At 37.2% G+C, this 26005-nt stretch overlaps 1 protein-coding gene across 1 annotated transcript in view; it reads left to right on the top strand.

Annotated features, from left to right (window-relative positions):
• Positions 1-26005, top strand: part of DAPK1 (death associated protein kinase 1) — a 259697-nt gene that overhangs the window by 154861 nt on the left and 78831 nt on the right. The window contains 10 exon segments of the mRNA XM_043964391.1: positions 14684-14822; positions 15522-15651; positions 15838-15886; positions 15973-15999; positions 16502-16654; positions 17471-17516; positions 18729-18818; positions 20917-21009; positions 24490-24609; positions 25130-25228. Of these exon segments, the coding sequence (XP_043820326.1) occupies positions 14684-14822; positions 15522-15651; positions 15838-15886; positions 15973-15999; positions 16502-16654; positions 17471-17516; positions 18729-18818; positions 20917-21009; positions 24490-24609; positions 25130-25228 (946 nt within the window).

Raw genomic sequence — 26005 nt, 5'->3', positions numbered from 1 at the left:
ACTTCTTCCCATCTACTGGATCCCTCCCTACGACTTTCAATGCCCCCCATTCTTTAAAAAAAAAAAAACTTGCATTAGATCTATGTACCCTCACATTATCTTCCTATATCTCATCTCCCTTTGACAATGACTGTAACTATGATGACAACTAGCATTTATGTAAGTGCTTTAAAGTTGGCAAAGTGCTTCTCTTATTTGATCCTCACAACAACCTAAAAAGTAGTCACTGTAATTATGCCCATCTTACACTTGAGGAAACTGAGGCAAGCAGTTAAACAACTTGCTAATCACACAGCAAATAAGTGCCTGAGCTCATATTTGAATTCAGATCTTCCTAGTGCTCCATCCACTGTGCTACCTATGAGACAAAAATTATGAAGAACCCCTGTTTTTTATACCCTCCTGCCTCTTAATCCCTCAGGATAAGGTTCTGGGGTAAACTCACTGATCACAGATTGGGGAAAAGATGCAAGGTGAGAAAAGGTTTTTAGAAAGATCATCAGAGGGGCAGCTAGGTGGCACAGTAGATAAAGCACCAGCTCTGGATTCAGGAGGACCTGAGTTCAAATATGACCTCAGACACTTGACACTTCCTAGCCTGTGTGACCCTGGGCAAATCACTTAACCCTCATTGCCCCGCAAAAAAAAGAGAAAAAGAAAAGAAAGATCATGGGTTGGGTCAGCCAATACAGATTCTGAAAGGGTAAGAAGCAAAAGAGCTTGTCCATGTAACATTCAGAAGATTTTATTTTACATTAAATTTTCTAGATCTTCAAAGAGGAGCTGTAGAAAAGGGCAATGCAGACTTGGGCCTTTCGGGATTGGTGAAAAATCCCTCTTCTGGATTGACTGGTACTCATATATCTGATGGGCAAATGGTGGCAATGAATCTTTGTCTTCCATACTGGGATTTCCAGGTCATGAATAACAATCAGCTGCTTTCATTTTAGCTCACTTGGCTGGATAATCAGAGAAAGTTAAATGAATGGACAGGAGTAGGCGTATATGTGTGTGTCTGTCCGTTTATCCTGGACAATAACCTTTCATTGTTATCATCTGGACTAGACTGATTTTGGAGAGAAATTCCATCCACAGTTGTGCTCAGCTTGGTTTACGTTATTCTTGCCTTTTGTTTTATTGCCAAATATAATTACCAAGTCTGAAGCAATGTCTGGCCAGCATAGCTTCTCCTTTTGCCCTACTTTCACATGGCCTCCTCGTCATTATGGATCACAAAAGCTTAGACTGAGGCGTTAGAATAAAAAAGCAGGGCCTGTACTGTGGTGGTCTAACACTTTTTATTTCTTTGTCCTTCTTGCTAGTAGGTAGGTCAAGAGAGTTCTGTGGGCCCACCTCCAAGTGTAATAAAAGTTTTTCTTTGTTGGCCCACCTGAGGTTGTGCCCCATATAACATCTAATTACTATCATTCTATGAAACACTGTGAGATTTCTCCTCTACTTCAAAGGATAATTATTATACTGTAATTATTACAGCATGATTTCAAGACATTACTTTATTCTTTAATCTGATTCTTATACTCACCTTTTGTTTTTACATCCATTTCATTTCATTCCTCTCTCTGATCAGAACCTCCTATTCTTCCATCTCTCCATTTGCCTTATCCCTCCTAAAACTGTTCTTTATCCTCACCAAGATTGCCACAACCTCTACCTATCTCTCTCTGTTCTACCACTCTGTCATTGCTCCTCAGGCCCTTCTCTGTCTTGGCCCTATAGTTGGTCTTGAGAGCAAAGACAATTCCCTCTTTAAAAAAAAATCTTTGCATTCCCAGAATCTTTGTAATAGTGGGTATTTGATAGATATTTGCAGTTTTGGATTTCTCAAACCTCAAGCAGATATATATCCCCTAACCTTGCTTGATATCTCAAATAGAAAAAAAATCTGCCTGGTTTTTATTAGCATAGCTAGAATTATGTTCTATGCATTCTAAAATTACTTATGGTATATGAACTAAAACCTTCCCCCCAAAGAATAATCCATTTATCTATACCTCTTTAGTCTAAATAATCCCTATTCCTTACCCCATAGAGCTCAGTTCTCATAATCTTCTGTTTCTTCGTGATTCTTCTTGAAAGTGTCTCAGAATTCTCTACAATTATCTTAAAATTACAAAACCTGAATGAAACACAGCCCTCTAGCAAGAGTCTGGCCAATGTGTAGGACAAGGAAGATCTGATTCTTTATATTTCTGTTTGTATTCCTTTGTTCTGATAGCACTACCCTGATACATACTTATCTTGTAAACCATCCTGAACCTTAGTTCTTTTTAAACCATACATACAGCTCTTCCCCATTTTGTAATTGTAAGGTTTTTTTTAAATTGTTAAATATAGTTCTTTTTTTCTTTTTTTAGTATATCATCATATAGCTTGAAACTCTAGAATACTGATTATTGAAACACTGGGTCTGTGTTACTCAGAGAACCCTATTGTAGTGGACTTCCCATTTTCTTCAGTAACATTCTCTTCTAAGTCATAGCCTTTGACCTCTGGGAGATCATTTTGGGGAAAATATTGGGCTGGGGCAGCCAGGTGGTGCAGTGGATAGAGCACCAGCCCTGGATTGAGAAGGACCTGAGTTCAAATCTGTCCTCAGACACTTGACACTTACTAGCTATGTGACCCTGGGTAAGTCACTTAACCCCAATTGCCTCAGCAAAAAAAAAAAAAAAGTATTAGGCTACTTGATAGAGGATTTTTTTTAAAAATTGTACATGTTTTCTTCTTTCCTTTATTGATGAATCATGTTTATTTTGCTTTGGTTTCTACAGTGTCTTTTTTTAATTTAATCTTTTTCATTTAAAATATCGGAGACTAAATGTCTCTTGAGCTGTCTTTTTTATTTAATTTTATTTATTTATTTATTTTTCAGGGCAGTGAGGGTTAAGTGACTTGCCCAGGGTCACATAGCTAGTAAGTGTCAAGTGTCTGAGGCAGGATTTGAACTCAGGTCTTCCTGAATCCAGGGTTGGTGCTTTATCCACTGCGCCACCTAGCTGCCCCCTGTCTTTTATTTTTGATAGTCTTATTTATTCACTTTTTAAAAAATTCACTGTCATTTCCCAATAACTCTCCTTACCACCCCAAATAGAACCCTTCCTTGTAACTTAAGTACAAGCAAGGAAAATGAATCAAGCCATTGTAGTTAACTGAAAAATGTATGCTTCCTTCTATGTCAACAATCCATCCATCTGCTGAGAAGTAGTAAGGATGCCTCACTGTCAATCTTCTGAAGTCATCATTGGTCAGTGAATTGATCAGAATTCTAAATTCTTTTGGTGTCATTTTCCTTTAAATGCTATTGTGGCTATCGTATAAATTGTTCTCCTGATGATTCTTGTTTTGTTCAATAGTTTGCCATTTCCTTCTTCAGCTCATTTTATAGATGAGGAAACTGAGGCAAACAGGATTAAGTGACTTGCCCACGGTCATTTAGCTAGTAAATGAGGCAGGTTTTGAACTCTGGAAAGTAAGTCTTCTTGACTCCAAGGTGCAGCAGTCTATCCACTGAGCCATCAAGTTGCCTGAATGAATTAATACCCACTTCAAAAGTACTTTAATTGGGGCAGCTAGATGGCGCAGTGGATAGAGCACCAGCCCTGGAGTCAGGAGTACCTGAGTTCAAATCTGGCCTCAGACACTTAACACTTACTAGCTGTGTGACCCTGGGCAAGTCACTTAACCCCAATTGCCTCACTAAAAAAAAAAAAAGTACTTTAATTTCTCTAGAAAGCCTTTATTAGTTTCATCTAATATTACAAGTCCCTGCTTCTAGACTGTTGTTCAGATAAGGAGCTTTTTGAATGCAGAAATATCTCCAAGTTTTAAATGTCCTTTTGCACACCAAATATAAGATAAGTTTAACAACTTTTGTTTTTATGGGTAATGACCATATGCTAGGATATTGTTGAGAGAATTTACTACTCAGTTGTAATAGAGGTCATTCATGATTCAGACAAGATGGTCTCAGAAGTCTGTCTCAGATTTTTTTTTTTTTTAGTGAGACAATTGGGGTTAAGTGACTTGCCCAGGGTCACACAGCTAGTAAGTGTTAAGTGTCTGAGGCTGGATTTGAACTCAGGTACTCCTGACTCCAGGGCCAGTGTTCTATCCACTGCGCCATCTAGCTGCCCCTCTGTCTCAGATTTTATGAACTCTACATTAGCATCCTAGCTAAGGAGAATTCTTCCAGTGTATCCTAAAGGAACCTATTTCACCATTAGAATTATAAATGTTTTTAAATCTAATCACCATGAAAGAGAATGAAGAATAAAATGAGCAGAGCCAGGTGAACAATTTATGCAATAATAACAAAACTGTAAAAACAAACAACTTTGAAAGCTGTAAAAAAAAACTGTCATCAAGGGGGCAGCTAGGTAGTGCAGTGGATAAAGCACCGGCCCTGGATTCAGAAGGACCAGAATTCAATTCCAGCCTCAGACACTTCACACTTACTAGCTGTGTGACCCCGGGAAAGTCACTTAACCCTCATTGCCCTGCAAAAAGAAAAGGGGGGAAAAAAGGAGAGAAGAAAGAGAATATACAAAATTCCTTGAGACTGTGATGAAGTTGAATTTGTAGCTTAGAGGGATTGATGAATTCTGAAGAGATGTTACTTGGGGCAAATCTATTATCTAGGACAGAAAGGAATCTGAACTCAATGAAGGCAAAATCAGAATTTAAATATACCTGGGTTTTATGAAAATATTATTTTGTCTTTTGTGATTGCATAGTGGAATAAATCAAAAGACCCAGTTGAGTCTCAGCTCTAACACTAATTGTCTAGCCTTTGACAAATAGCCTTTATTGAACCTGTTTCCTCTTCTATAAAAAGGAAGTAATAATATTCATATCATGTAGCCCTACATGGTTATTATTAGATCTCCATTTGGTAAGCATAATATCTAAATATGAATGATTACTATGCATTTTCATTTATCCTGTGACTATTTCTAGCCTTAAGTTTCTTAGAGTGAGATAAAACTAGCAAATTAACCTATCAACATTATACGCGCCCCATGTGCAGTTATTTTTGTATGTTACAAAGCTAATTGTTATGCTTTTGAAGAACCTGAGTTGGGAAGTGAGGGATTAATCTGTAAATGCTAATGTGGAATGCCTGGAGCCGTCCCTTCTAGATTAAATAGAGTATTCATAGCATGTGTTAATGAAGTAGATAGAGCATAGAAGTTTTATTTGCAGTTCACCTTTAGAGGTGAATTTGTAATAGCTTCCACTTTTAAAGGGAGAGCCACAATTCATGTGCTTTGTTTTGCATTTCTCTCTATCCTGCTCCAATGAACAGTCATCAATTTAAGATTGCCATTGCTTCTAGATAAAAGCATGTCAACTGACTGTCCTGTGGCTCCCCTGGCCATCACCATAACCCTAGCCACCACCCCCTCATAGACCTTGTTATCTGGTTTTATATATTTGTCTCTCCCGCTTTTAGCACCATTCTTGGCACATTGTGAGTGCTTAATAAAACATTTATTTATTCATACCAGAATTATAATTTTTAAGGGCAATCAAATAACTGTACACGATGATGAGAAAAATTTCCTACGGCCAGAACAGGGAACCAAATAGAAATTTATTTCTCATTGCATTCAGTTTACTGTGCAATATTTAGCAGACTGGCTAACCAAGTTGAGGTTAACTGACAGGTCTCAGATCTGTTGGTGAGTTAGGGAGATGTCTACCCCAAGCATATTAAGATGGTCCCTGGTGAAATGGGCAAATGAAAGCAGTTTATTCCAACAGCCATGGAGGTGACTTAAGCAGGTTCTATGGAGCCAATTAGAGCTTGGTCGGACATAAGACACCAAAATCATCTACTGCATCCTGGGCCATGACTATTGTCCTGACTTTTGTCTTGCCACTGGACTCTAATGACTCTGGAAAAGAGAGTAAGGCTGAAGACTTTGTGTAATTCAGCCTCATTCAAATCCAATTCACACCAGTCAGGACATCACGCATCATCCACTATTGTACCCCAATATCATGATGTTATTGGTCCTTGGGGGAAAAAAAAGGAGCCTTTCAATTGCCTTTCTTGATCTATCCATGAAATCTAACCTTCTAGGAAAATTCACAATTCAAAAGAAAAAGAAAACAGTGAAAGTTCATTTATCTCTCATTTCACTTGTCTACCCCTTTATTGCTCTCTGTGTTTTCCTCAGTTCTGTTTTAGGATTTGAGGTGCAACTTGGGTTCACCTGCCATATCTAGCCACCAATAGGTAAAGTTCAGGATATTCAGCGTGTTGATTTTTCTGCTATTAAGTAGATTGCTATGTACTTTGTAGAAATATTTTCATTATGTTCATAAAGTAATTTAGGATTTGTAACCTACAAGAGTATAGGATCCTTGGATTAGAGCTAGAAGGGAATTTAGAAGTCATCAAGGAAACTGAGACACGGAAAGGTTAAATGACTTGTCCAGGGTCACACAACAAGTAAGTGTCTGAGATGGAAAATGAAGCCATATTTTTCTGACTCCCAAGTCCAAGAACCTAGTTTAAAAAACAAAACAAAATATAGCCTTTCCAGAGTTGATCCCATTCAGGTGATATAGTGTTGTACTCTCCTTTAGGCTGTAAATCTTTAAGCTATTTGTGTATTTTTGTAGGAGTCCTTCATCAGGATCTAGTGACCGCCACATCTGGGATAATTTAGATATTGTTTTCTTTAGCAGTCTAATCAAAATAGGTTCTTTCTATCCAAATCTTTGCGTTTTTCCTTTATTTCCTTTAGGGCCCTATGACTTCAAGAAAGCTAATAGAGGAAGAAACTCTTTGTAGTCTTACTATAAGCATCAAGTTTATTAAAATGCAGTTCATAAATAACTTAAGAGCACTTCACAAAATTTACATGATAATGCTGAGATTTGAATTACTTTCAATGTTGGAAGTAATAAAGGAGGTTAAACTCACTTTCCAAATTTGCTATACAGATTGCTCATCATTCCTTTCATCAATCAGTTCTTTTCTTAAGTAAAACATCAAATCCAGTACAAAGAGTAGAAGCACAAAGGGTGCTGACTGATTCCGTTTTTATCATCATTCTATTCTTCAGCTATAACAGTTGCAGGTATTTAGAGTTTTAGCTTTAAACTTGTGTAAATGGGGAGAGAAATGCCCGTGTAAGAAATCATCTGGTATGGTTTTCTTCTTCCCTACATTTAGGTATAAGCAAAAACAAAAACAAACAAATTGAAAAACCAAGGGAAATATTTGAATATGAAAAACCAACCAGGTATATGGAGGGAAGGGCACTGTGTCTGGAGAAGAAAAATAATAAGCTTTTGAAGAGTAGAGATGGTAAAGATGTTTTCTAGTCATCATTCCTCAAAAACCTTTAATTGTTTTGATTGATTCAAGAAATAAAAAGTACTTTATTGGTGAATAGCTTTATTTTAGACTGAAGGTTGTATAGGAAACTATCCCTTTTTCCAAAAGTGATTGAAAATTGATAGAAGACCTCAAATGGAATTAGGAGGAAAGATGATCAAATATGGAGTTCCTAAATATTTGAAAATATGCCTAGCACACTACACATAGTGCATGCCAAATAAATAGTTAATTGATTATAAGAGCAAGATGGAGGCTGTTTTGACTATATCAGTGTTTATTTGAATAATTAATTCTCTAAGATGGAGAACTATTGAATCAGAACCTCCAGGTTAAGGGAATATAACCTGGGCCAGGGGGGACTGATTTATAGGTAGAGACAATTAGGAAAGAGCTAAGTGAATGCAGAATAAGGTTATTCAGACTGAAAGAGATGTGGCAATCAAATCAGCTTGCCCTTAGAGTAAGGGCATTAAAAAGGAAAGCTGACAAACAAAAGGAAATTAAGTTTGTGCTGATGAAAATAGGCAGCTCATCTGAAGGAAAGTGAGTATGAAAATGCAGGACTAGACTTTAGTAAAAGACTGATCAGAGATTTCCTGTGGTCCAAGTCAAAGAGATTGAATCAAGAACCTAAAAAGAAAGGGGGCGGTGGGGAATACATTGATTATCTTAGGGTTTAAGGATTAAAATGAAAAAAATTCAGCCTAGGCTGGAGGTGGGAGTGGAGAGGTCTTTGGTAAAAATTAATTAACAAATAGGACGACACCAAGAATTACTCATGTAAACTGAGAAAAAAAAGTGACAAGAAACCCCAAGAAAGAATTGATTCCTTAAAATTGAAAGAGGAAGCAATGACAGCAGATGAGGAACTAGCCCTGGTGCCAGAAGAACTGGGGTTTTTGTCCTTCCTTTGATATGTGCTTGCTGTGGGAACCTGGGCAAGTGACTTAACCTCTCAGTGCCCCCTGGCAACTCTGCAAGACTGTAAATGATAGAAAAAGGAGCCCACCTTCATTATTGAATAGAATTTCTACTCCTAGGAGTTCCCTATACCCATGAAATCACAGGTCCAAACCCTACCCTCCTTCCCTTAATACTGTGTTGGTTTATCCGAGTAACAGTAGCAATCCTGTACTTGTGATTGTTCTCACTGGTTTTTTGTTTTGTTTTGTTTTGTTTTTTAGTGAGGCAATTGGGGTTAAGTGACTTGCCCAGGGTCACACAGCTAGTAAGTGTTAAGTGTCTGAGGCTGGATTTGAACTCAGGTACTCCTGACTCCAGGGCCAGTGCTCTATCCACTGCGCCATCTAGCTGCCCCAATTGTTCTCACTGTTATAGCATTGCACCCCAGGTGGCAAACTTAAGGGAGAAAACAGACAAGAATCACAAAATGGGTAGTCTGCATTACTAGAGGGAGCACCCCTATCAGTGAGCTCACATCTTTTTAATTGTTTGAGACTGTGCAATGCACTGTGTTAGGCTCTGGGTCCCTCCCCATATTGTAGATACAAAGAGGAGAGACTATGATGAAAAACAGTAAACCCAGTATTGCATGCATAACATTTCCTGGCAGGAAAGACACAGGTGGTTAGTAGAGATCCGGAAAAACTTGGAGTAGAAAATAGTGCTTGAGCTGCATCTTCTTTTTTTTTTTTTTTTTTTGGCAGGGCAATGAGGGTTAAGTGACTTTCCCAGGGTCACACAGCTAGTGTCAAGTGTCTGAGGCTGGATTTGAACTCAGGGCCTTCTGAATCCAGAGCCAGTGCTTTATCCACTGTGCCACCTAGCTGCCCCTTGAGCTGTATCTTAAAGGAAGAGAGAAACTCCATAGAGAGATGAGAAGAGACCACCGGTGCAAAAGAATAGAAACAGTTTATGGAATGCTACATTTGAGAAACATAGATAAGGCAGATGCCACAGTAGATAGGTGCCAGGCCTACAATCAGGAGGACCTGAGATCAAGTCACTTAGTAGCAGTGTGACCATGGGTGAGTCACTTAACCCTGTTTGCTTCAGTTTCCTCATCTGTAAAATGAGCCGGAGAAGGATATGGCAAACCACTCTAGTATCTTTGCCAAGAAAACCCAGAATGGTGTCATGAAGAGTCAGAAACAGCTAATTGACTAAACAACAAAAGACAAGGCTAGTGTGACTGAATCCCAAAGTGTGGGAAAGGAAGTAGTGCACAAAGAGGTCAAAAAGATAGGTTGGCACCAGACTGTGAAGGGTTTAAAAAGCCAAACAGAAGTTTATATTTTATCCCAGGGGTAGTCTTGACTCATTAGAGTTTCTTGAGGTGGATAGCGACATGGACAGATCAACACTTACAGAAAATTACTTAGGTGGATACACTATTGTGGGAAGATATCTGAGGCATGGAAGACCAACTGGGAAGCTGTTCCATTAATATAGATGTGAAGTGATGAAGGCCTGAATAAAGTGATAGCTAAGTGAGCAGAGAATAGAGGTCACAGATGTGAAAGATGTTGTGGAGATGGAAGTGGCAAAATTTGGCAACTGATTTGGATATATAGAATGAGGGAAAGCAGGAAGACTGGAAGAAAGGTAGTGACTTAGAAAGAAATAGAGAAGTTTGGAAGAGGGTAGGGGTTTTAGAGGGAAAGAAACTGACTTCTGTTTTGGACATGTTAAGTTTGAGATGTCTCCAGGACATTCAGTTTGAAATGTCCAATAGCCAATTGGTTGAAGTAGGATTGAGTCTCAGAGAAGCTTTAGACTAAATATATGGATCTGTGAGTCATCTGCATAGAGATGATAATTAAACCCTTGGGAGCTGATAAGGTTACCTGGAATGACAGTGTAGAGGAAGAAGAAAAGAGGGTGTAGGACAGAGCCTTGGGGAATACATATAATTAGGGTGCATGATAAGGATGATGAGCCTGTAAACAAGATGAGGAAGCATTGGTCAGTCAGGAAAATAAAAAAAAGAAGGGAGAACATTTGGGAGGAAAGAATGGTCAGTAGTGTCATATGCAGTTTCAAATGAGTGATGAGGTCAGAAACCAGATTGCAATCAGTTGTCAGGAGATAAAGCAAAGATAGAGATAGCTTTTTCTAAGAGTTTGGCTGACAAAAAGAGGTGAGATATTGAATGACAGCTTGAGAGGATGTGTGTTTGTCTTTAAGGATGGAAGAGATGTTCATGTTTGAAGACAGTAGAAAAGAAATCAGTAAACAGAAGTGTGGATCTGGGCAAGGAGAAAGGCTACCTCATGCTCAGATTCTGAGAGAGAAAAGGGTATGGAATAGAAGATGATGCCATTGGCTTCTGAGTGGAAGAAAATAGTGAAAGAAGGGAGTTCATGACAAATGACTTCAGTTTTCTAAGTAAGGAGCAAGGCACTAAGCAGAAGGGGAGAGAAGGAATTATGCAATGGCTAAGGAGGAAAGAGAATAAATGTTTGGAATAGCTTCTGAAGGAGTGACATAGGGAATCAACTAGAAGGTAATAAAAGGATTGCCTTTCTGCAGTGAGGGCCCAGTTGACATTGGATAGCATGAATTTATAATGCATCTATTCAGAATGGTTGTATCACTTTCTCCAGCTCTGGTCAGCAACTGGTGAAGAGATGTGGAGGAGACCAGTAATTCTGAACTGATAAGATTAAGAAAAGATGAATAGGGGCAGCTAGGTGGCACAGTGGATAGAGCACCGGTCCTGGATTCAGGAGGACCTGAGTTCAAATCCGGCCTCAGACACTTAACACTTACTAGCTGTGTGACCCTGGGCAAGTCACTTAACCCCAATTGCCTCACTAAAAAAAAAAAAAAAAAAAAAAAAAAAAAAAAAAAAAGATGAATAGCTCTTGAGAAAACAAAAGGGTGAGGGGATTCCTGAGCAGAAGACAACTTAGACTTAAGATGTCAAATATTAGGGTGGAGAATGAAAAGGGAGGAAATGAAGCCAGAGTCTGGCTAATGGTCTGAAAAACTACTGAGGAACTGGAGGTCTCAATGAAGGTGAGAAATAGGTTTAGGGGGAGTTAGACTTATGAAGAGATGGAATGATAGGTTATGGTCTAATCGATGAAAGTAGGTTTTTACTTAAAGAAGTAGAACACTTGTGGATAATGGTGAGATCCCCTATACATGACTGAGGTATAGTATTTTCCTGTACCCACTAGGATCCTTAGGATTAACACTTTCCTGCCTCCTGTTTCCTTTGCTATCCCTCTATTGATCACTGACTGTATAGGAACAAATTATCCCTAACCCCTACCTCCCATTCTCTCATCCTCATTCTCTTCAACCTTTTCACTATGGCCCCTAGTATCCTTGTTCCATAATGAACAAATTTCTTTTCATCTTGAATCTTTTTCTCTTTCCCTCCTTCTGTCTATTAGCCCTCTCTGAGACCTGGCTTCCCCAAATACAATGCCTTCCCAACATACTCCCTAATAATGGTGGTACCTATTCTCACAAGCCCTAATATACTGGTCTTGGAAGGGGAATTAGAATACTCCTCACCCATTGCTGCCATATCCATATTCTCCCTATATTATTACTCATTAACATCACCTCCTGTGCATCCATTCAATCAAAATTCAGACCCAATGCAGGCCATGGTGGCTAATGTATACTAGACCCCAGGTCATTCTCCCTCCTTTCTCCAGGAGGCTCATCATCTTATCCTTAAACTAGGAGTCTTCAATATTTACATGGATTGATGCTCCCTCTAACTCCCTAATCTCCCAATTTCTCCTTCACCCACCTGCTGGTTCTCATTTGCCTCATCTGCAAATGATGGGTTTGGAATATCTACTTTCCAAGCTTCCTTACTGCATTAAATCTCAAGTGTGACCTACAAATGATTCAAGGATCCTTGACTTTATCAGTTGAGATCATTCCATCCACTTATATGGTTCATAATCCTTTTCCACACTAATTAACTAGACAGTTAATTGCAGTCACAAAAATTAAAATTCATCCTTTGGTTTGCCAAACTTCTGATGCTTAACCTCACCACACTTAACTAGGTTTTTCCTTGGAGGACAGACAAATAATTTGTTGCTAGGCCTATGTCTTTTTCAGTTTGGTAGGCAGCAACACATTTCAAATAAAGAATTACATGGGAGGAGTGGTGTGAAAGATGTTATCAGAAGACTATATGACCAGAAAAAAAAAATATGGGCCAATAAAATGGATAGCCCTCATACACCTTAGATATCCCTGCGAAGAAAACATGAAAATGGCAAGTTTCTGAGAGGAGAGGGATGAAAGGATGGACAGGAAGGATCTATTGCAATACACATCCCTGGAGGGAATATCCACATTGGTAAGATCACAAATCCCTGCAGTATTAAAGGTTTGTCATAGCTTGAGCCCTTTTACCATAGTTCCATAGCATTTAAGAGCTTAATGTTCCTTCTGTGTCATGATGAGGCATTAGAGATTAGAGTTAGACTTTAGTAGAGATTCACATACAGGCAGTTCTGATTTCACTCAACTCCTGTCCCAAGTGTTGGTGTCACTAGTCTCCCACTATTCTCAGACACCTGGTGGTATTCAAATCCTGTCTGAGTCGGAGCTTCTCTCCTTAGCATATTATTTGTTGTTGTTGTTGTTGTTATTGTTTGTTCTTTGTTCTCAAAGAGGACCATGACAGATGTCATGACTTGCAGTGAGTTGGATTTAAGTGAGGGAGGGCTGTGCAAAGTCACCAACCTCACTCTCTCCTCCAGAGTCATCTGGGTCCAGTGGCAAGATATGCTATCAGCACCACTGGACATGGCCCCAGACTTAGCATATTTACTATTAGGTCAAAGGTGCAGCAGAAATAGCAACAGCAAAAGGAAGCATTTCTTAAGGTCCTCCTCTATGCTTGGCACTGTGCTACCTGCTGGCGATACAGAGAAAGACCGAAAAAAAAAATCCCTGCTTTCATGAAGTTCACAGTTTAATGGGGGAAAACAACATGCAAACAGTTTATGTTCAAACAAGACATAGGATGAATTGGAGATAATCATGGTGGGGGGAGGGTAGCATTAAAGGGTAGCAGGAAAGGTTTCTTTAAAAAAAAAAAAAAAAGGACTTTATTTTGGATTTTGAGAAAGGCCATTGAGTGAGGGCAGACAGATTAAGGCATTTTAGCCTCTGATATAGCTGAATGTCCTCTTCTCCAGTGGTGCTGGGCTTACTGGCCTCAGACTTCATATCAATTTTTAGAGTAGCTGATAGAGTGGAAGAGGTTTCCAGTGATAGGAAGTCATTTCACTTTCATGTTTGGGCATCTTTACATATCAAAGGAAACTTTTCAGGAAGAAAGATATAATCAAAACGATCTATCTACACATATATTTATGTATGTATATATGTATTATGTGTATGTATATATGTATATATACACATGTATATAAATATTCACATATATTATACAATCACTATTGTGTGGCATATAAGGGAGAAATCTCAAAATCTGGAATTTGCTTTTAGGAAAACTGATATTTTTGCCCCTTTTAAGTTAACAAACATCAATATCTATACCATGTGCAGACAGAGATTACTATACACACATACCGTCAATATTTGTCTTCCCCAATAAAAGACAATTTGCATAATATGGACCTTGTCTCAGCTACAGTTAAGTTGTGGCTTCATTTCTCAATGTAGTTAAACCACAAAGATTATATAAAAATATTGATTAGTTGATTTCCCTCATTTAAAGAGTTCCCTGTTATACATATTTTCAGATCATCATCTTAAATTCTGGAAAGGGAGATATACCATAAATCATGCAACAAAGTTAGTTTCTATTTCATATCAATGTATTTAACGTGACTTTTAAAAATCAAAATTGTTTTTTAAAAAATAATTTAATCTTTCCATTCTAGGAAAGAGAGTTCCACATTAACACAACTGCCTCCAAAATGTTCTCAATCATAATGTGATCAATGATGTAAAATTCAAATCTAAAAGTACTTATGACTTCTTGCATATTAGCTTTGTTATTAAGGCATTTTTCAATCACGTCCAACTCTTCATGACCCCTTTGGAGTTTTCTTGGCAAAGACACTGGAGTAATTTGCCATTTCCTTTTACAGCTGAGGAAACTGAGGCGTCCAGGGTCACATAGCTAATAAGTGTCTGAGCCCAGACCAAGTGCTCTATCTACCATACCACCCAGCTGCTTATATTGCCCCCTATTGGCTTTAGCAGTTCTTAATTTTTTTTTCAAGATTGGAATTTGAGCTCTCATATATTCTGTCATATATCTGCAAAAGAAGCTAAGCAGAAGATAAATTAGTGTCATTCCAGAATATACATCAATAACTGTTTCCTTTCTCACAGTGTTGCAGGTGGAGAACTCTTTGACTTTTTAGCTGAAAAAGAATCTTTGACTGAAGAAGAAGCTACTGAATTTCTCAAACAAATTCTTAATGGTGTTTACTACCTCCATTCCCAGCACATTGCTCACTTTGATCTAAAGGTATGTTGCTATAAATAAAAAGCATGGTATATAAAGTTCTTTTTCAAAAAAATGCTTTTATTGGAATTTTTTTAAACTGACAGTTCAAGGAAAGACATGGGTGAAATAGATTTCCCTTAAGAACTTAATAAATGGAATCACCAAATGAAATAAAAAAATATTTTTGAAATACACAGTATAGCAGTCTCACTTTTTTATGGAAAGGGTTGTGACCTCACAGAAAGCAGCAATTATGTCTTATGCATCTTTGTGTTAGTCTAGGATAGGTGCTTTCACATAGTAGGTACACAATACATATTAAATTAAATGAGGAAGTACTTTCAATTTGCCTGTGAACTACTAACAGTTCCTTGGATAGAGACTGAAAGTCACAGTTCCATCTCCTTAGCACATAGTTACTTTTAGATGCCACGGGAATTCCTTCCAAACATATACATGCCCATCCCAACTGGAGATACACACAGAACTGAGGGATGTGGTAGCACCTAGAACGACATGATAAGCTGGATTAGACTTCTCACTTAACCAGCCAATTACAATAGACCTTGCTCTCTACAAGACACTGTGAGGAATATGATGGAATATAAGACATGATCCCAACACTCAAAGACCTCGGTTATTTTGGGAGAGGGTAAGAAATATTTTGTAGCTATTTCCTCAGAATAATATATGATAGCTTTTAATTTTTCTTTTCAAAAGCCTGAAAACATAATGCTTCTGGATAGGAATGTCCCAAAACCTCGGATCAAGATAATTGACTTTGGCTTGGCACACAAAATTGACTTTGGAAATGAATTTAAAAATATCTTTGGGACCCCAGAGTTTGTTGGTGAGTGTGATGTTCCTGTAGGCATTAGATTATAGTAGAAGAGTAACCATTTTTCCATGGCAACATTTCTCATACTTCTCTGATTTTAAGAGAATAATTTTTAACTGTTTGTTTCAAACTTACATAATAGTAGCAACTACTGGGTTATTTATTTCCAGAACTTAACATATGTTTGTTTTTTCTTAGCTCCTGAAATAGTAAACTATGAACCTCTTGGTCTTGAGGCAGATATGTGGTAAGTAACCTTTCCATGATTCTATTTACTTTCTGGTCTGTTTCACTACCCTTCTGATGTATACATATTTTTTTTTTCCTTCCTAGGAGCATTGGTGTAATAACCTATATTCTGTAAGTACCCAAGTTCACAAAATATAGGCAAATATTGTTCTTTGAAAACATATATATTTAGTGAGCTTCAAATTTTCTTCATCTGAGTTTGGCCATCCTACTCAAATGGAACAGAATCACACTTATACTCTGTTACAATATAGGACATGTTTACCTTTTGTAAATTAAATTCTTATTTCTGATTCTAAATGTTATCCTCAAACTGTAACATCAGAGTGGATGAAAGCTTTGCTGTTGACCACGGCTGAGAGCATTTTTAAAAGGAGGTTTTAGGTGACTAGATTGTTCCAAATTGAATTTTTGATGAATCTTTTGAATTAAGTCAAAGCTTTTGCCAGTTATAATCAACTATCCTATAAAAGGTAACTGTGTTCTAAAATGGTATGTCTATACATACCAAGAAATAAACCTTTTCTCCTCTTCCCTTATCAGATAATAGAGAAACATCTTGGTATACAAGGAGTAATTATAAATGTCCAGTGTTCCATTTTTATTTTTACAGTCTCAGTGGTGCCTCACCATTCCTTGGTGATACAAAGCAGGAAACTTTGGCAAATGTATCTGCTGTGAACTATGAATTTGAGGAAGAATTCTTCAGTAATACCAGTGCTCTAGCCAAAGACTTCATAAGAAGACTTCTAGTTAAGGACCCAAAGTAAGTGTCTGTTGTCCCTGCCTGTATGTGAATGTATGTAAGCTAGTCATTGTGGGCATGAGTGTAAGCTTGAGCTTGTAGGATACTAGTTGCTTCTTTGTTGGCAAAGGGAAAATATACTATATGAAAAAGGTTCAGAAAATGCAATGTCCTCTACAGGTAAAAGCCATTTTATCCTGGCTTGTTAAATGATTTGCAAAGATGCAGGGGTAGCTTTCAGCCTTTTTCTATAAAGGCTACCATCCCCACATAGGCACTACTTTAGAGTTCCTGTATCTGGTTTGTCAGGCAGCTTGGGTGGAGCAGTGGATAGAGTGCCAGACCTGGAGTCAGGAAGACCTGAGTTCAAATTTGACCTCAGACACTTGACACTTACTTAGCTGTGTGACCCTGGGCAAGTCACTTAACCTTCATTGCCCTGCAGATAGACAGACAGACAGACAGACAGACAGACAGACAGACAGACAGACAGACAGACAGACAGACAGATAGATAGATAGATAGATAGATAGATAGATAGATAGATAGATAGATAGATAGATAGATAGATAGATAGATAGATCTGGCCTCAGACATTTGTATGTGACCCTAGGCAAGTCACTTAACCTTGCTTGCCTCCATTTCCTCATCTGTAAAGTGAGCTGGAGAAGGAAATGGCAAGCCACTCCAGTATCTTTGCCAAGAAAACCCCAAATGTGGAGTCACTAAGAATCAGACACAACTGAACAACAACAATATGGTATAATATATCCGTAATGAGACAGCTTAATGCTTGCCACCACTATAGTTAAAATATTTTTTCTCCTCCCCCAAAAGGAAAAGAATGACAATCCAAGATAGTTTGCAACATCCTTGGATTAAGGTAAGTGATATATGATATCATATTTAAATCTTTTTAGATTTTAAAATCTTTAAACGCATATAGAAAACATCAAGTAAATACTTTTCTGTTACATATCATATGAGATCACATTTGAAGTAATATATCCATTTCTCCAAATCCATATTACAAATTTCAGATGAAAGCAATCAAAAAGGTGAAAAGCCTTTGTTACAGAGGAATGGTTGAAGGAATTAAGTGTTTAATTAACCTAGAAAAAGAAAATGTTAATATGAATGAAGGAGAATATGGAAAAATTTGTCTTCATATATCTGAAGGTTTTTCACATAGCATAGGGCATAACTGATTAATCAGGGGAAGATACTGGAGGTGGATTTTGATTTAGTGAAAATTGATCCAACAGTTGGAGTTGCCATAACTAGAGAATAGATTGTTCATGAAGATACCAATCTTTATGTCACAAAAGATATTAAAAGAGAGCCTAAGTTAATATTGTTAGTATTATTACATATTTAAATTTTTTCACCATACTTTTCCTTAAGATTTTCAAATGCCTGTATTTGTGTTTATGTGCACACACACACACACACACACACACACACACACACATACACCAGAATTGGTCTTGGTTGCCAAGTGTCAAGTAGGTCATGTTTGCTGAATAAGGGATTTTTTTTTAGCTCTTTTCTTCTTCTTGTTATTGAAATTGATTTATCTACATTAAAATTCTACATAAAAAAAGAGCGCCTGGGTAACCATCTTTTAGAGATGCAGAAGATTTAAATACTGCATAGAAGGTTTACATAGCTTGTCTCTAAGGCACCTTAAAACATCAAATTACATGATTCTATGTAATGAAAAAATATTGCACAAATATTTGGTGCATCGAAATATCCAGTAACATTTTCCCCTTGCTAAAATCATATAATCACAAAGCTTCCTTTACAGTGAATTTTTCCACTTGTTACATACACCTCCTAAATTTTAGATTGGGATTCAACTAACTCTGCATTTTCTTTCCCCCTATTAGAGTGACTGTTTCCATATAATAAATTGTGACAAGCTTTTGTAAATAACTTCCAGGTTCCCTGTACATCACCCCCAAACCATTCTTAACTGTTTTAATAAGCTGAGTGTATATAGTGAATAAGATGAGAATACAGAGAAGCTTAATTACAATAAAGTAATATAGGAGGAATTCTTTTAAATTTTCTGGTTTTTTACTCTGTTTAGCCTAAAGATAGTCAACAAGCACTTAGTAGGAAAGCATCTGCAGTAAACATGGAAAAATTCAAAAAGTTTGCCGCCCGAAAAAAATGGAAGGTAAGTATATCGCATAAAGTAGTATTATTTTTATTTTCACTCTGAAATTCTGTTTTGTTTTATGTTGACAGCATGTAAAATGAAATTATCTGATTGTTTCTTACTGTTTAATGCCTTGCTGTTTCCCTCTATTTTACAAAGATTTTTTAAATGTTCCAGTCATATTTAATCTCCTACTTCTAAATGGAATATTTCACTGATAATTATAATAATTGAAATTATATATTTTAAACAAACTCAAAATTAATAATAAAATATTGTTTCCAAAACCAGATAAAGATTTGTCCATTTAAATTCATGCATTATTTTAAGCAGCATAACATTTACATGAAGAATGTTTGAATGATGAAATAAAAGTGTTCCTTAAAAAAAAAGTGTTCCTTTTGTTTTGAAATTAATATTTCCCTTGCTCTTGGAAGGAAGTATTCAATAAATTCGACACTATCAAAGACGTTTAGCCTCTCTTGTTCCTTCTACCCACTTACCTCTTCAATTTGCTCTTCCCTTTAAGGGGTAATTTGGGGCACAATTGTTTTCCTAAAAACTCAAAAGAGAATAAAAGTCCTAAGTCAGCCTTCAGTTTCATAATATATCAAGTGGCATCCGAAATCAAGTAAAAAGTTAGAGGGCAGCTAGGTGGCACAGTGGATAAAGCACTGGCCCTGGATTCAGGAGAACCTGAGTTCAAATTCGGCCTCAGACACTTGACACTTACTAGCTGTGTGACCCTGGGCAAGTCACTTAACCCTCATTGCCCTGCAAAAACAAACAAACAAAAAAATGTCAATAAATCTTGGGGCAGCTAGGTGGCGCAGACACTTAACACTTACTAGCTGTGTGACCCTGGGCAAGTCACTTAACCCCAATTGCCTCACTAAAAAACAAAAAACAAAAAAACGAAGTCAAGTAAAAAGTTAACGATAATGGCCCCAATTCCATGCTAGGATCATAGAATAAAAGCTTTAGAATTGAGAGGAATGTCAACGGTAATCTAGCCCAATCCCCATTTTACAGATATAGACTCTTTGTAGCCTCTCCCAGGTAGTGGTTAGCAAAACTGGAATTCAAACGTACACTCTTCTCTTCCAAATCCAGACCTCTTTCCATTGAGCTTGAAAGGTGCCTCATTTTTGCATCCCCATAAGAAATCCATGCTTAAGAGATGGTTAAAGGTACCAAATGGAATCAAAGAGACGTACATTTCTAGATGATATGACTTCCACCCACCTCAGTGAATCTCAGCCTCATTTTGCATTGGTCCTCCTGTCAAGGTTCAGAATTTACTAAGAATATCCAAATGCTTTGGACACATAAACCTTTACCATGTTACTTCTGTCTTTGCCAAATGCTAAAATTTTTCTACAAACCAAACAGTTCTTCACCAGGAGGCAGTGAGCTACAAAGGAAATAGCCATGAGATCTGAGTTCAAATCCCAGCCACTTACTATCTGTGTGACCTTCAGCAAGTTATTTAATCTCTTTGGACCTTGTTTTCCTCATCTGTAAAATTAGGGGGCTGGCCTTTATAACTTCTAAGAGTCCCTTTAAGCTCTGGATCAATGATTCAATGAATCCTTCCTCTGTTAGTAAATAGACAGTTTTCTGCCCGTTAATGAAGTTTCATAATCACCTAATTTATTAATTGCTCATGTAGTGGTTTCACCTTTAATGAGCAACAACAACACACTGTGATTTATTGAGAGGGAGAACTCTAAAGCCTGAATTAAGGTACAGATAGCATTCATAAGAAGAAATTTTAAAATGTGAACTGAGAGGGAAATGGGGTTCCAAGCCTATATTGGAATGAAATGCCAAGGAAAAGAGAACCCTTTTTTTTTTGCAACAGATTTGTATGTTTTAAATGCCCTCTAGGATTGCTTCCTAAGGAAATGGAAAACTATTCACTTAATAGACTGATAGCATTCATTCCATCTAATCATGCTTCACATACTCTCCCATGTCAGCAGAGCATTCATTTGCAGTCAGCAATTTATAAATTGTCATTGGAGAAAGCTATCTCAGAGTGCTTATAATTTGCATGAATCTGAGCATTGTTACCTAAAATTGTCTTTCTCTCTCTTTCTCTGTCTCTCCCAAGCAATCTGTTCGATTGATATCACTGTGCCAAAGATTATCCAGGTCCTTCTTGTCTAGGAGTAACATGAGCGTCGCCAGAAGCGATGATACCCTGGTAAGGTGGCATGTTGACTTGGTTGTGGTCTCTTCTTAATTTGTGTATGAGATTTAAGCTATACCTTTCCTCTGTAGCCTGAAATAGTTTAGAACCTGAATAACATAGCACTATATTGCTGTTTTAGCTCTTCTTGTGAGGAGACTGATGGAATATAGTCGTCTGCCTTTTCTTCTTTGTTAAGGTTGATGTTGCCCCCTCTTCCCCATCCCTCCTTTTGAATAAAGCAGTTAAAGGGAGGAATTGGTCCATTCTAAAAGGGCCTTGTGTTTCCTGGCCATTTACAGCTGCAAAAATGAGAGCTATCTGCTTCCATTGATAATATGGAATCTCAGATCATAAGCAGTATTAGAGAAAGAGAAACCCACCCCAGGGGAGCAAGGAAATGTAAGAGTAGCTGCTGTTATGCCCTAAGAGGAATTATGAAGCTTTATTACCTAAGCTTTATTGCCAAAGCTACATTTGATTTATTAACAATGTACTCACTGCCCAAAGGCCATTTAGAGTGAATACGGATTTTTCCCCCAATCTAAATTGAAAGCTAATCTCAGATTAACCCTCCTGATAAGACGCTAAACATCTGAGTTAGATGAGCCTTTCCCCTGACAGTCAAACAACAGGGCTTTTTGTTAAAGTTGGAGGGACTGGAATCCTACAGATACAGACTTTCTATGGGAACTGTCCTGCCTCTGGCAACCTAATATTTTCATGATTCCTGAATAGCATCCAGGAATCCTATCCATGGCTTCTATTTTGACATTAGATTTCCCTCTGACCCTTAAGCTTAACTAACCCAAGGTGTTGAACATAAAGGATAGAATAAGAAGAAATAGAAAATTAAAGAAAAGGGATTCACAACAGCAAGTGACAGGATGAATGGGGAGAGGGGAAGAAAAAAGAGTGAGAACTAGTTGTCTAAGATAAGAAAAATTTCATAGGTTAAAATAAATAATAGCTAGAATTTTTAGATTATTGACAGGGTTAATGTTAACTAAGGCAGAATATAGAACAAGCGTGTTATGTGTCAAATAAGACTGTTTTCCATTCAGAGATTTATTTCCTATTATGTTAGTTACAAGGAGATTCTCTAAAGTTTCATTTCCTCCTCTTTTCTTTTTATCCCCCATTTTCTTTCCCTTTCTGTCTTCTCTCTTTTTTTCTCTTCCTTTTTCTCCCCAATTCTTGCATTTCTCAAATACAGATATTTTCTGTGAGCCACTTTTGATGGAAATATAAAAACAGAAATGGTGGCATATTTAAAAGTGTGTATTGTAATGAAGAGCTTGTTTCATTCAGATTTTATTCTTGTAATAAAATAAATAACTATATTATTAGAGCCTACATTTAAACCAGAGAAATCAAAAAGGAGAAAAAATGTTTTTGGCATTTTGCCAAAAAAAAAAAAAAAACAAAACCAATAACCCCTAAGATTAAATCTGTATAAGTGTACTCTTTTTTTAGTGTTTATACATTAGGAAAACAAAGTCACACATCTATAAATCCAAAAGTTTAAGCATAGTTGGGGGGTTTTTTTGTTTTTTGTTTTTTGTATTTTTGTTTTGGCAGGGCAATGAGGGTTAAGTGACTTGCCCAGGGTCATGCAGCTAGTGTCAAGTGTCTGAGGTAAGATTTGAACTCAGGTCCTCCTGAATCCAAGGCCAGTGTTTTATCCACTGCGCCACCTAGCTGCCCCCTATAGTTTTGTTTTGCTTGTTTTTTAAAATTTAATTTTCTAGCAGTCTTTTTAACACATCTCTTTATTAGCATAGCCTGACATGAAAATGTTCTGGAGATAGCACAAATTCATTTCAAGTGAGATAGTATGCATAAAGTCCTTTTCAAGTCTTTAAAGTGTATGTAAATGCTAGCTATCATCATCATTATTAGTTGAAAAATAGCTAATTAGGAAAACATTTTCAAGTACGTGATCTTTTGCTTTGCCCTTTACTTACTCATAAAGATAAGTTGTTATAAAATCATAAAAGTTGTGCTCTAAGAAACCTTACATGCTGTCTAGTTGCTTCCCTCATTTCACAGGTGAGAAATGAGGCCAGAAAAGTTAAGTGACTTACTAGTTTGAATCCATAGCTAGACTGCTATGGCTCTCTCTCTATAGTACCAGGCTGCACCTCTAAGGTTCCTACTGTATTTATCATTATGGTAGCTGAGACTGGTATATTAACATGTTCCTGTTATAAGCAGAAATAATTGTAGTTGATCTTATAAATTACTAAATGTTAAATGTGTTTGCTTTCTAGCAGTTCATATAAGTCATAATTTATGTGGATGTTAGTAATCAGTGTACAGTAGATTAAACTAGCTTTCCATACTCTCACCCAGAAATCCCACTCTTAAGTATATATACTTATATATCCCAAAAAAGGTAAAAGAAAGAAAGGTGTCTTACACATCACTCAGTGAACCAGAATTTATTAAACTTCTACTATGTTCCAGGCACTATGCTAAACACCAGGGATAGCAAGAGAGACAAAAAAAACTGTCCCCACCCTAAAGGAACTAACAGCACTTTCTATCATAACAAAGAACAAGAAGCAGAATATATGCCCACTGACTGGAAAATTGCTAAACAAGTAATAGACTATATCTGCACTGTGGAAAACAGTAAATATGAGGAATACAGAGATACATGGGAAGACTGGTTTGAACTGATACAAGATGAAGGAAATAGAACCAGGAAAACAAGATACCTAATTACTATCTCAACATAAATTTTAATAAAGAAATTGATTGTTATATAATTGCATAATCAAGCTTGGTCCCAAAGAAGAGCTGAGAAAATGTATCTCCTTCCTTCTTTGCAGAACTAGAAGACTACGGGTGTGGAACATTTCATATATTGTCAGATTCAATTGCTTTTTTGGTCAATTTTGCTGAAATGCTTTTTTTCCTTTCTTTTTTTCTTGTTATTTGATATTCTTATTTGATAGCTCCATGGGGAGGTGACGCAGAAAAGGATATATTAAGAAGTGAAAATCATGTGAAAACAAAAGAGATCAATAAACTTTGTTTTTAAAGGAAGCAAATTAGTAGCTTTGCTTCCCTTCATTCCTGTGGTATTCTGGGAATTTGAATTCTATACCTTTCTTTTATTTTTTTATTTTAATTTTATTTTTATTATTTATTTATTTATTTTGGGGGGTGAGGCAATTGGGGTTAAGTGGCTTGCCCAGGGTCACACAGCTAGTAAGTGTTAAGTGTCTGAGGCCAAATTTGAACTCAGGTCCTCCTGACTCCAGGGCGGGTGCTCTATCTACTGTGCCACCTAGCTGCCCCTGTATACCTTTCTTATGAAAGCCCTTATCTCTTCATTGATTTAAATATATATATATATATACATATATACATATAGATATAGATATACACACACATATATTTATCTATACATACATAGAAACAGAGAGAGGGAGAAGAAAGAGAGCACCAATTTATTCTTCTTTTTCCTTATCTGTTTCCTTCAAGGATGAAGAAGATTCCTTTGTGATGAAAGCAGTCATTCATGCCATCAATGATGACAATGTTCCTGGACTTCAGCACCTTCTGGGCTCTTTGACTAACTATGATGTGAATCAGCCTAACAAGGTCTGACATGATTCTCCTAGGATGATCTGACGTATATGTCATCTTGTGTAGCAAGAGGCCATTGAATCAAAAGTAGGATATGCCTGAAAAGCTTGAGGCGAAAGGTTTACAGCTGATTTCCTTGATACCCTGCTAGTTGGAAACCCTCAGACCACAGGGCAAAGTCACTTGAATTTAAAAATTGATTTGAATTAGAAGTATAGACTCTTTTGGCACATGAGAGTCAGACGATGGTGCTTCTTCTGCCTGTAAAATTTGAAAGTCACTCATTCTTGCAAATGAAAATGTCACTTTAAATCAGGAAACTAAAAAAGGAATCTGGGTCAGGGAAAGACATGTAGCCATTTTGACCATCTTCCACTTCTGTTATGAAGCAGAACTACATTGCCATTGATTGTAGAGGAAAAAGGCTGACAGGGACAGTTCTGACACTGATATTAACACTGATATTAACAAGCTTGTTCTCTTTCTTTCCAAACCTCAAGTATTTGAAAATCGTATTCCTCTTGTTTATTCTCAGCATGGGACACCTCCGTTACTGATTGCTGCTGGCTGTGGGAATATTCAGATGCTGCAATTACTCATTAAGAGAGGGGCAAGAATAGATGTCCAGGATAAGGTGATCCCTGTTTCATTTCAAATGAATGGTCAGGAGGGTGGGATGTTTTCAAGTCCTAGTGCCACATCATTTAAAAAATAATAGGGAAATGCACAGCTGTACCTAGTTGATTTTTCAGATTTTCATCAATCAAAATATATTACTTAAATATTCAGTAATAACCTACCCATAGGTGAAATTAGATGTCCTGTGTCTGGACTATGTTCAGTAATAACAGTGTTCTTCAAAGCTTACAAAGTGCCTTCCCCACAAAATTACTGTTGAGGAGGATGTACAAGCACTTATTACCACCATTTTACTTATGAGGAACCTGAGGTTCGGCTATACTGATAGCAAGTATCAGATGTAGTGCAGTGGGAGTACTGAGTTAGCATCCTGCTTCAGGTATGTCATATAACCTCTCTGGGCCTCAGTTTCCTCATCTGTAAAATGAGGGAGGAGAGACTTGATGGCTTGTAAGCCCCGTTCCAGATATCTGTAAACCTGTGATCTCATGATCAAAATCGAGTCTGTAAAACCCAAAGTCTCTCTCTTCGGTGCTATGCTGCTTGGTTTTTTTTCTTTGTACACTGCCAGATTTTATTTCTCACTCATAATATTGCTTGGACAATGTTAAATATCACGCTTGGGAAAGTTTCCATTATTTATTTCACATTACCAAAAATTAAATTTGCCAGCATGTTTTTAGGGCAACAGTGGAAGAGCAGTAAATAGGATAGTCTTTGAAATTGTGTTTCAACAAAAACACTTACTGTGAGAAGGATCTCAGGGTAGTAA

The sequence above is a fragment of the Dromiciops gliroides genome, chromosome 1, assembly GCF_019393635.1.
Source record: "Dromiciops gliroides isolate mDroGli1 chromosome 1, mDroGli1.pri, whole genome shotgun sequence".
NCBI classification, from domain to species: Eukaryota; Metazoa; Chordata; class Mammalia; order Microbiotheria; family Microbiotheriidae; genus Dromiciops; species Dromiciops gliroides.
Note: the sequence above shows the minus strand (reverse complement) of the source record. Positions and strands in the feature narration are given on the sequence as shown.